Source organism: Panthera pardus, unplaced genomic scaffold (genome assembly GCF_024362965.1).
Source record: "Panthera pardus isolate Hobbes unplaced genomic scaffold, ASM2436296v1 HiC_scaffold_27, whole genome shotgun sequence".
NCBI lineage: Eukaryota > Metazoa > Chordata > Mammalia > Carnivora > Felidae > Panthera > Panthera pardus.
In genome coordinates this window covers 40271675-40283956 of record NW_026526843.1, presented here as the reverse complement: position 1 = coordinate 40283956, position 12282 = coordinate 40271675, and the positions used below count along the sequence as shown (strand labels likewise).

Genomic DNA, 12282 nt, shown 5'->3' with positions numbered 1-12282 from the left:
CCCACACTTATATATAAGCATCAAGTCAAAAAGATCATAGATCTAAATGTAAAATATACAACTCTAAAACTCTTTAAGGAAAACAAAGAAGAAATCTTACTCATAATCTGTTGTTAGACAAAGAGTTCTTAGACATGTAAAAAAAAAAGATGATACATGAAAGAAAAACCTGATAATTGGATAATTGGATTTTATCAAAATTTAAAACATTTGTTCTGAGGCAAAAAACTTGTGTACTAAAAACTACAAAATGCTGCTGAAAGAATTAAAGATACAAATAATGCAAAGATACCCCATGTTCATGGACTGAAGACTTAATATACCGTTAAGCTGTCAATACTACTCAAAGTGATCTATAGATTCAGTGTAATCTCTATCAAAATCCCAATGACATTTTTTCTAGAAATAGAAATATCCATCCTAATAGTCGTATGGTATCTCAAGGGTTCCTAAGCGGTGAAAATCTTGGAAAAGAAGAACAAAGTTGGAGGTCTCACTTCCTGACTTCAAAACTTACTACAAATCTACAATAATTAAAACAGTGTAACACTGGCATAAAGACAGACATGTATACTAATGGAATAGAATGGACAGCCTAGGAACAGACTTTTGTATTTATGGTCAAATGAATTCTGGAGAGGGAGCTAAGAACATTCAATGGGTAAAGGACGATCTTTTCAACAAGTAGTATTGGGAAAACTGGATAGCAACATGCAAAAAATAAAGTTGGATCCTTACCTTATAACTCATACAAAAAAATTAACTCAAAATAGACCAAAGACTCAAATGTAAGAGCTAAAACTATAAAACGCTCAGAAGATAACATAGGAAAAAACCTTTATGACATTATATTTGGCAATGATTTATTGGCTTTGACACCAAAAAGCATAGGTAACAAAAGAAAAAACTGACAAATAAGACTATCAAAAATATAAACTTTTGCACATCAAAGGACACAATCAATAGAGTGAGAAGGCAACCCATGAAGGGAAATACTTGCAAATTATTTATCTGATAAGAGAATCAATATATAGAATATACAAAAAAATCCCACAACTCAACAATAAATAAATAAACAACCAGTTTAGATAATGGGCAAAGTACTTAAATAAACATTTCTCAAAAGAAGATACATAAATAGCCAAAAAGCACACGAAAAGATGCACATCACCAGTCTTTAGGGAAATGCAAATCAAAACCACAGTGAAATACCACTTCACACTCATTAGGATAGCTCTTACAAAAAAGAAAAAAAGAAATGAAGTGTTGGCAACGGTGTGGGAAAATTGGAATCTTTGTTTACTGCTGGTGGGAATGTCAAATGATACAGCCTCTATGGAAAACAGTATGGTGGTTCCTCAAAAGATGAAATACAGAATTACCATATGATCCAGCAATTCCACTTCTGGGTATATGCTCAAAACATCTGAAAGCAGGGACTTGAACAGACGCTTGTACATCCAGTTTCATAGCAGCATTATTCACAACAGCCAAACGGTAGAAGCAACACAAGTTACTACTGACAGATGAAGGGATAAACAAACTGTGGTAAATACATACAATGGAATACTATTCAGCCTTAAGAAGGGAGGAAATTCTGGCACACAGATGACCTAGAAGACATTATACTAAGTGAAATAAGCCAGAAACAGGACAAATATTGTAGGATTCCACGTATCTGAGGTACCTAAAGTAGTCGAATTCACAGAGACAAAAGGAATGGTGTTTGCCAGGGGCAAAAAGGGGGAGTATAAAAGGGAATGGTGTTTAACGGGTACGGAATTTCAGTTTGGGAAGATGAAAAAGTCAGGGAGATGGATAGTGATGATGGTTTCAGAGCAGTGTGAATATACTTAATGCCACAGAATTGTACACTGAAAAAATGGTTGAAACGGTCAATTTTATGTTAGGTGTATTTTACCATGATGAAAAAAAAAGTCTGTTCTGCAAAAGACACTGTCGAGAGAATGAAAAGATAAGCTACAGACTGGGATAAAATTTTTGTAAATCATATATCCAACGGAGAATTGCATTTGGAATACATAAAGAGCTCTCAAAAGCCAGAAAGAAAAGAAACAACCCAATTAAAAAACAGCAAAAGATTTGAACAGACACTTCAGCAAACAGGATATAAGGGTAGCAAATAAGCATATGAAAAGATGTTCAACATCATTAGCCATTAAGGAAATGCAAATTAAAACTACAATGAGATACCACTTCATAGCTATCGGAAGAACTAAAATAAATACCAATGATACCAAAGGTTGACAAAGATGCGGAGCAACTGGAACTCTCGTACATTGCTGGTAGGAATGCAAAATGGTTCAGCCACTCTGGAAAATGGTTTGGCAGTTTCTTATAAAGTTAAACAGACACTTACCATAGGACCCAGTAATCCCACTCCTAGATATTTACCTTAGAGAAATAAAAATTTATGTTCACACAAAAACCTGTACAAAAATGTTCATATCAGTATTATTCATCATCACCATAAACTGGAAACAGCCCAAACGTACTTCAATGGGTGGATGAATAAACAAACTTTGGAATACCCATAGAATGGAATGCTATCCAGCAACATGAATGAGCTATCAACACACACGACTTGGATGACTCTCAGAGGCATTACACTAAATGAAAGAAGCCACTCTCAAAAGATGACATATTGTACGATTCTGTTTATGTGACGTTCTTTAAAAGACAAAACTACAGTAATGGAGAACAGATCTGGGATTGCCAGAGATTATGGGTGGAGTTGGGGGTGACTATCAATGGATGGTATGAGGGATTTTTAGGGTGATGGAGCTGTTTTCCATCTTGATTGTGGTGGTGGTGACATGAATCTACATGATTTACATGATTTACAATTCATAGAATTGTACACCAAGAAAAAAAAAGAAAAAACCAGGCAATTTTATTGTAAGTTCATTTTAAAAAGAAAATATTACTATCATATCATTATCAATAGTTATACTTTAGTGATTAATAAAAATATTCAGAATTAGTTGTGAAACAGGATCTAAAAATCATTAAGTTCACTTTACGTCTGATACAATAACTTACAGGTATAGAGAAAAAAATCAACAACACTAAATGTAAAATTTTACAACTTCTACTAACTCCTCACTTTAATATTCTACATCAGGATAATATGCTCCCTCTGGATCATTTCCTATAAACATTGTCATATACTGAATATGGAATTAAATAAGCACTCAATTTAGAAGTCTGGGACCCTATGTTACATTCCTAAAGCTAACACTGTAAGAAAACTCTCGACTTGCCTTTTGTGCCTAATTTTATCTTCCTCTTCATTGAGGTCATGTACTTGTCTGCACTTGTCTTTTTGTGGTATGCTGTGAAGGTTTAAAGCAAGGAGTTTCAAAGATAAGAAAAAGAACAGATTCATACACCACCCACCCACCCCAAATACCAGGTACTGCTCTAAGTGATTTACATGTTATTACCTCACTTAAGCCTCCTAACAACCCTATAATATAGACACTACTTCTATTCTCATTTTACAAGATGAAGAAACTGAAGCATAGAGCGGTAACTTGCCCAACATCTTATAACAAGCTAGTAAGTGGGGGAGCCAGGATTGTTCCAGCGGTCTGCCACCAGAGCCCATGTTCTTAATCAGTAGGCTAGGTCTCTCCACAAAAGCCTGTTCACATGTTCTTTCATTCCTTCCTTCACCGCTGCTCTTCCATGTCTATGTTCTCTCTGCCTGTAACAACGCATTCATTCGTTCTCAGGGCTTTATGTACCACCTAAGCGTACATGATTCCCAATTCTGTGCATCCAGCTCTGACCTCTCCCCTGAGCTTTACTCCTGCTTTTCCAATGGCTTCCTCAGTATGGGTATTTCATGATGCTGCCATTCTTACCAATTCAACATGTTTAAAATCAAACTCCTAGCCTTCCGTCAGAATTTCCTCATAAAGACTTTCTTAATTTTGCCAGCTGTTAAAGGCACACAGACTAAAACAGCTGGGTTACCTTTGACCTCTCCTTTGACCCTCTTCCTTCACTCTCAGGCAATAAGTTTAACCAGTTCTTCTTGGTGATATCTCTTATAACCATACCTGCCTCTCTTTCCAGTACCACTGCAATCATCCTAGTCTAGATCTTCATGCCTACATGACTATAAGACCTCCTAAATCATTCTCCCTGCTCCCAGTTCTTTCTCTCTCTCATCCTGTTTATTGGAAACCAGATTAATCATTTTCAAATACTGCTTTTATCACATTACTCCTGGCTCAAAATCCTGGAACCATATCCAAACTAAGTAACTGAATAACTAACTCAGTATAACTAACTAACCAAATAAAGTTCAAAACATTTAGCTACCTTTCTAACCTTGTCTCTCACAACAGCCTTAGACATGCTGGTGTGCCCACACCACCATCTGCAAATAAAATGCCTTTCCTTCTCCTTACTAAGGAATAGGTAGTATTAAAGGAATGTTTAAATCTTACCTCCTCTGAGAGGCCTTCTTCAGTCATGCCAATGCACAGAGGCCTTTCTCTCCAATGAACTCCAATGGCACCTAACAACTGCATCTAGCGTTGTTACTAAACGTTACATGGTTCTCGCTCCAACCAGAACTTTACTCACTAGAAGTCAGGAATGATTTCTTAAGCTTCCGTGCACCTGCCACAGTGCCTAGCAAAACTCATCTGTTAAACTAATACTCTCTGGTTAAGACACACACCATTTATCTATAGACTTTGTGCTAATTTATAGTTCAGACCAAAGACCCATCACAATCTAGCCTCACCTACCTTTCCAGTATCACTCTCTCTCATCCCCTGCTGTGTCCTATGCCTCCTGCCACAATGAACTTTTCACTGTTCCCTAGATGCATCAGGCCCTTCCACAAACCTGCTCCTATTCACCTACTGTCTGTCATGCCCCCTGCCCCTTATTTACCTGACAGTTGACTGTTGAGCTGTCAAGACTTAGTACAAAGGTCAACTGCTGACTCCCCCCTCAACTAGACTGAGATGTTCTGTGTTCTGCGCTCCCGTAGCATTTTATTCACATCTCTGTAACAGTAATTTCCATGTTGTATCACAACTGACTGTGTACATATTTGTCTCTGTCATGGGGCTTTCTGCATTCCTCAAGGACAGTGATAGTTTCTCTCCCCTACTCCTTTCACTAACTTTTCACATTTAATGCCCTGCTGTTAAATCTTCCTCTCAGCGAAACAGCATGTCAAAGTCAGTGGCGATCACATACCTTGGTAATAAAGAGCCTTGAGGAAGGAGTGCCGATCAGCTCCCTGGAATAAAGAGTTTTCTATTTCCATTTCACGCCGGGTCAGTTGTTTGCTCTTGGCAAATCTCTGTGGCAGGCAAAGGATGCGCTGACGCTCCGAGATCCTTTCTTCAATATCTTGAAGACGGTTCTGTATTGCTTCAGGTGTTGCCCTCAGTCTTGTCTTCTGGAACCAGAGAAATGCAATGACATATATCATAGAGGACACACCCTGAAAGTGATGGTCTAATGTCTGAGATAAGAAAGAAGACAATGTAGGACACGGAATGATCATTCATAGACGTGTGAGCTAAAAAGTCAAGGAAGGGCTGCCCTTTAGCAAGGTTCCTCGCACAGAAACCAAAGAAGAATCCAACAGAAAGCTCAGTTTTGTAAGAACTAAACATGAAAAGGTTTTCAGGGCCAAAGGAAGAGATCTTCCTCTTTATTCTCCAGCAAAAAAAACAAAAGGTCCCACTCACCTTTTCACCTGAAACGTGGCTCTTCCAGATCAAGATTTCTGTTTCATTGAGCCCTAGCTCCCGAAGAGAAGCAGTTTCCTGGTCCTTCTCATGCAGTGTCTGGAACTGGGACAAAGTCATGGTCCCAGCTGCTTCCTTCCCAAAGGGCTTGTACATAGTACCGGGAGCAAAGCTCTCTTTCTTAGACACACATCTGCAGAACAAGCAGGATGAAAGTAAGAACATCTTCAAGTTACCACAGTTTTCAGAAATGGGGTTCACCATTAGAAGAGGCCCAATGAAACTCATCAGCAATTTCTCTCTCGTGTCCTATTTCTAGGTTGAAGCAACCATGCAATGATATAGAAGTCCATCAATATTCCCCACACCCAAGACCAATAAACGACTGGATCAAATCTTTATTTATTGAGTACCTACTATACATCGCTGGGCTAGGTACTGAGGATTTAACAGTAAAAAAACCACAAGTGGTTTCTGCCTTTGTAGAAGAAAAGTGGAAGAGAAGCAAGTAAACAGGCAATGATCATATTGGGTTATAAGTGCTAGGTATGTTAAGGGAAGACAGAGGAAAGTACTTAACCCAGACTTAGTGGGATACGGGAGGCCTCCCAGAGGAAGAGACACAGAAGCAAAATGTTGCCTAATAAGTAGAAGTTGGCCAAGGAAAGTGGGGAGGGAGAGGAGTGTTCCATCCAGGCTTTAAGAGGGATCTGCTTCCTGGAGGTAAGGGTCTATGATACTCTACCTGTTTGCAAAATCAATACCTACTCCTCAATGGAGACAGAGGTATCAAGTTGATGCTGAAGGAGGCTTTTCAGCTGCCTCTCGCCTTCTGTTTCCAACTCCTCCAGGACATGCTCACCACTCTTCACACAGCTATTTATCCTGGAGTAGATATAAGAATATATGTAGGGGCGCCTGGGTGGCGCAGTCGGTTAAGCGTCCGACTTCAGCCAGGTCACGATCTCGCGGTCCGTGAGTTCGAGCCCCGCGTCAGGCTCTGGGCTGATGGCTCGGAGCCTGGAGCCTGTTTCCGATTCTGTGTCTCCCTCTCTCTCTGCCCCTCCCCCGTTCATGCTCTGTCTCTCTCTGTCCCAAAAATAAATAAAAAACGTTGAAAAAAAAAAAAAAAAAAGAATATATGTAGAAAGTAGAAGCAACAGTGAGTCTCAAAGTATATTCTTTATATTATCTACTGGTAGTGAACCCATTTGTTTGAAGACACTTTTCTAACTATTTGATGCCCTTTATCATTCATCCCACAAACATTGACTAAATATCCACTTACACACAATGCACTGTGTTAGGTACTGATGGAGTCGACGATATTCAAGACATTGTCCCCATCCTCAAGAAGCTTGCAATTTATTTAGGGAGAAACATGTGTGTACATGTTACGTGCATGTGCCTGTTGTGGGGTGGGGAGGAGAGAGGGAGGGAGGTAGAGAGAGAGAGAAGAGAAGAGCAACACAAAGAAGGATATGCCAAATTAGTAGGAATTCATATAGAAGGAGATACTTGGGAGCTAGGGTGACAAAATGAAGACTCCGGAAAGATAATTCTTAAATTGGCATTTGAAGGACTGGGTATGATGAAGGAAAGATCAGGGAGAATGAGTAAGAAGAGACAGAAATATGTTCTGGGGGAATAATACAAAGTTCAATTTAGCTGGCATTCACACATATGAGCACTGGGAGATGATCTTTGAGGGGGTAATTAGACTCAGATTGTAACTGGCCTTACATACACCAACTAAGGGGCCTGGACCTTCCTATATAGGTATTAGAAAGCAATTAGGCAGTTAAGTAACATGATACAAATGATGGTTTAGGAAAATGAATGTGGTTACAATATGCCTTGTGGATTCACAGGAAAGAAACCAGAAGGACTAGTTAGGAAACTCTTTAAATTTATCAAGTATAAGGCGATGAAAGTATACACTGGAGTGGTAATAGTGGAACAGAAAAGTGGGGAGTTAGAGGAGTGAAGCCTTTTGAAGGTAGGGGTAAGGGAGAAGTCAAAGATAACCCTGAAATTTCAAGCTGTATAACTTAAGAGAACATGGTACCAATAAAGGAAAGAGGAAGATCCAAGAAGCAATAAGCAGTTTGGAAATGAGAAAGTCCATGTTGCCTTAGCCAAGTGGAGTCAAACTACCCATTACAACTGAAACACCAGCATGAAGTATCAGGAATACTTCAAAGACATATTGACTCAGAGGTGCCAGTATAAGTGAGGTTGGCTAACAGGAAAGTGAGAGCTGGAAAAATTATATAGACGAGAGTCTGAGGCTGAAGATGGAAATCTCAAGTCATCTGTGTGGGCAGGATCTGGAGCTGTGAAAGAGGAGGCACTCTCCAAAGAAGAGAGTATAGAAACAAATGCAAAGAGGTCATAACATTTTATAGCTTACGCACTACTGTGTAGAAATCTAGGCAATGCTAATATAAGCTAGTCAACCCTAAATAGCTGAAAACTCTTATTATAAAAGTAAAATGGGCATCTTGGTGGCTCAGTCGGTTAGGTGTCCAACTTCGGCTCAGGTCATGATCTCGCGGTTTATGAGTTTGAGCCCCATGTAGGGCTCTGTGCTGACAGCTTGGAGCCTGGAGCCTGCTTCGGAGTCTGTGTCTCTCTCTTTCTCTCTCTGCCCCTCCCCCACTTGCACTCCGTCTCTCTCTCTCTCAAAAATAAAATGTTAAAAAAAATTTAAAAAAAGAGTGTGAAGAAATAGCTGCACCAGTGGAGTATACAACAACAGGTGACAAAAACAAAAATGAGTTAATTCCAGGAGAAAAGCAAACATTAAATACCTATAATAATCCTTTACTATTCGGGTTATGATGCACTCTCCTAATTATAAGCAAGATTCCCATGCTCTAGAAAGACTGAGACCTATTTTAGAAAATTTTAGAATATCCTCAGGCCCAGGTTTTTTAAAAACTTCCTTTTAAGTATCTAAATTTGTATTTGTTATTTAAAATTCTGAAAGTTCTTGCTAAGTTTAAAGTGGCTTTGAAAGGAATAAACCATAGCTAACTACATCAGTGCCCATGAATCACGCAGAGTGAAAAAAAAAAAAAGCAAGTCACAGAAATATTCACACAATATGTGTCCATTCACATACAGTTGAAAAATGGATGAAAGTAGCACATAAATTCATATGTGGCTAACCTAGTTTTTTAAAAAAGCAAGGGAAGGATTAACGCCGAATTCGGGATAGTGGTCCCCTCAGGGAGAGGAGAGGGAGGAGAAGCAATCAGGGAAGGGACTTCTAAGATACTGCTAATTAATGTTCTATTTCTAAAGGCTGTGGTGGGTGCCAGTCTATTACTATTCTTTAAACTGAATATATATATATGTATATATATATATAATTTTTCATATACGAAATATATCATAATAAGCATTTTTAAAAAATTATTTTGAGGCAGGGAAAATCAGAAACGGTTTTTTAAAAGATGCAGAAACTGACAGTACAGGAGAGCATAATATCAGAAGAACTTTAAATGAACCGTCCTATTCCCGAGTGATCTTTCTACTTTGCAGTGAATCCAAAACCAATTTAAGGAGGATCTTTTTCAAAAAGCATTGTGTGCTGTCAAACAATTGTGAAGCTCAGGCTTTCAACAATGACGAGCCAAGTTAAAGATGCCATTCCCTACAGAACCAGTAGGGGGAGCTGCTTACAGCGGTGCTTTTCCTATGATTCATGGAGCCGGTTTTGTACTTTCCGTCTAAATTTTTAGACACAAAGTGTATCAGTAGCTTACGTTAAGATCTGAAAGCGCTACATGCCCTTCGAGGCCCAAAGAAGTCTTCTTTAGTACACAAACACTGAAAAAAAAAAAAAGAAAGAAAGAAAGAAAAGAAAAAAGGCGCCCACGCCGAGCCCCTTTCGGAGGATGAGGTGGAGGTAGGGAGGGACAGGGAGGAGCCGGCCTGGGTTTCTCCGGCGCTGGGCATCAGTCGGCCAACACCCTTTTTTTATTTTTATTTTTTACCTGGGTGGGTCCGTCTGAAGCTGTAAGAAGCCACGGCATCCGTGCAGCTCCCGGGGCCGGCGCCGTGGCCTAGATGCCCGTGCGGGCAAGGCATTCCTACGGGAAGCGGCGGCGACGGCGGCCCTTCCTGAACTTCTCCCTGCAGGCCTATCTAGCCCGTTTCCCCTCCTCCCTCCTCCTTTGTCTTCCAGCTCACACGTAACCGCATCCCGAGAACGTGACATACCCCAAACACAAAGTCATAAAATCTATTTTCAATGTTAAAAGGTAGAAGAGAGCTCCCTTTGTCGCCTGCTCTCAGACAAGCCCTTACCTCTTCATGTTTCCACAGGCCCCTATCTCTAACTTGGCTGAACAGGCCGCGGACTTCAAGTCCCAGAACTCCGTGCGGCCGACTCTAAGGGGATTGTGGTGGAGTGCGGGGCTCTGGGAATTGTAGTCGCGCAAAGCTAAAGAAACCGAAACACAAGAGTACCTACTGAATAACCGGTGTACTGTAAGTTCAAATATTTCTCCTACGGGTTAAGGACAACACCCAAAATATCCAGCTCATAAAGCTTTGACTTCTTGACTGACTCAATCAATATCACCAAATCCTGGCTCCTCTACTTTTCCTTCAATGTGCCCCTATCAACCCTGCTTTTGCTTTCAAGGAGTTGTTATCTGGCCTACCTTCTGTGTCCAGTGGGCCCCTTAGTCCATCCTCTGCAGGGTAGCCAGTTATCAGACACAAGTTTGACACATAATTTGCACTAACGGTTCTCCTCTATCTGTTACAGAGGCTTATGAGACATTGTACTGCCTATCTTGAGAATTTGAAGTCTATGTGAATTCAGGCCTGTGAATGTTTTATTGGTAATTGTGTTGAATCAAGAGAGAGGTATAACACAGTGGTCAAGAACATGCGCTCTGAGTTCCCAGAAATGGAAATACAAATGTCCCTAAGTATTGGAAAATAAAGATGTCTAATCTCACTTATAAGTGAGATGTAAATTTCAAAGTACACTGACTATAAAATACATGATCTGGACTCTTTGAAACTGACAAGGTCATCAAAAACATGGTTAATTCTGAGAATCTGCCAACCAAAGAAACCAAAGGAAACATGAAGACTAAATGTAATGTGGTAACCTGGATGGCACTCTGGAACAGAAAAAGGGATCTAGGTAAAAACTAAAAAAAATATGAATAAACTATGCACTTTAGTTAATAAGATTCGTTTCATGTGACAAATATGCCAGTTATATAAGATGTTAACACCAAGGGTTAACTGAGTGGCGGTATACAGAACTCTGTACTATGCAACTTTTCTGTAAATCTAAAACTGTTCTAAAAAATAGTTTCTTTTTTAAAGTTTCAGAACACATTACTTTTGGTGAGATCGTGGGAAAATAATCACTCTCATTACACTGCTGGTAAGAACATAAATTGGTACAACATGTATGGAAGGCAGCATGAGGGTACAATTGAAACCATAAATGCCCATTCCCTTTAGAGCAGAAATTCAACCTCTATGAATAGTATTCTCAATACTATGCATCCTCAAGTATGTGTGTTATGTTTATATATGTATAAATATATATGTATGTGTATAAATTTCATACATGTATATATAAAATACATATGTATATATATAATTATTTGCTGCAACATCATATCTAATAACAAGATGTTGCAAACAGCTTAATTACCCACAAATGTAATAAACCCATTTAGTGGAAAACTATGCAGCAGTCCCAAGCATGACAGCATTCTCTAAGGACTGCTAGTGAGCAATCTAAAATATGTCTAGTGCAATAGCAAGGTGCAGAACAATATCTATAGTATGCTTCCATTTGAGTAAAAAAAAAAAAAGAGGGGATTATAGGTATGCATTTGCTTGTGAATGAATCAAATACCTCTGGGAAAACATATATACAAGTGATAAGTGAATGTTTCCAGGTAGGGGAGCTGGATGGTTAGGGACAAGAGTGGGGGAAAAAACCCTTCACTTTTTGTACCCTTTGAATTTTGAACCACATGATTATATTGCCTGTCAGTAATATTTTTATTATTAAAGGGAACCCTTCTTATACCACAAAACCAAAAAAGAAAAAGATCATGGGTTTGGGGGTCATACTGTTTGGATTTCTCAGTTCCCACAGTTATCAACAATATAACATAGTAGGCAGTCTGAACTTGAATTTTTGCTTTGGCAAGTTACAAGACTATGTGAGTTTCAGTAAGTTTCTTTAACTGGTCTAGGCCAGTTTTCTCATCTGTAAAATTGGGATATTACCTCTGAAAAGGGTGATGTAAAGTGCTATATAAAAGTATGGTTTTAAAGTCACTTGATAGGTGGTCATCTATGAGCAAATATTCTGTTATCCAGCAGGACTTATTCAAACTGTCTATACTGCCATGCTCAAGGCTCAAGTTAGAAGATAAGACCGAAGAGCAGCTACTGGAAGACATTGTACTTCCTATCCTAAGAACTTCTTACAGATTGAAAATGTCATGGCAAGTATTTGAGCTATCCAAAACCTGTTATG

At 39.2% G+C, this 12282-nt stretch overlaps 1 protein-coding gene across 5 annotated transcripts in view; it reads right to left on the bottom strand.

Annotated features, from left to right (window-relative positions):
- The window catches only part of RBM41 (RNA binding motif protein 41), a 63733-nt gene extending 53612 nt beyond the window's left edge, over positions 1–10121 (bottom strand). For 2 of the 5 annotated variants that reach the window (XM_019435672.2, XM_053891291.1), the window contains exons 1-5: positions 9752–10104; positions 6516–6632; positions 5748–5940; positions 5248–5452; positions 3285–3356 (exon numbers count right to left, since the gene is read on the bottom strand). In XM_019435672.2, the coding sequence (XP_019291217.1) occupies positions 3285–3356; positions 5248–5452; positions 5748–5940; positions 6516–6632; positions 9752–9975 (811 nt within the window). In that variant the 5' untranslated portion in view covers positions 9976–10104. Of the gene's footprint in view, positions 1–3284; positions 3357–5247; positions 5453–5747; positions 5941–6515; positions 6633–9751 lie in introns of all 5 variants that reach the window. The other 3 variants (XM_053891293.1, XM_053891292.1, XM_019435667.2) reach the window with 3 other exon arrangements.
- Positions 10122–12282: the final 2161 nt, after the last annotated feature.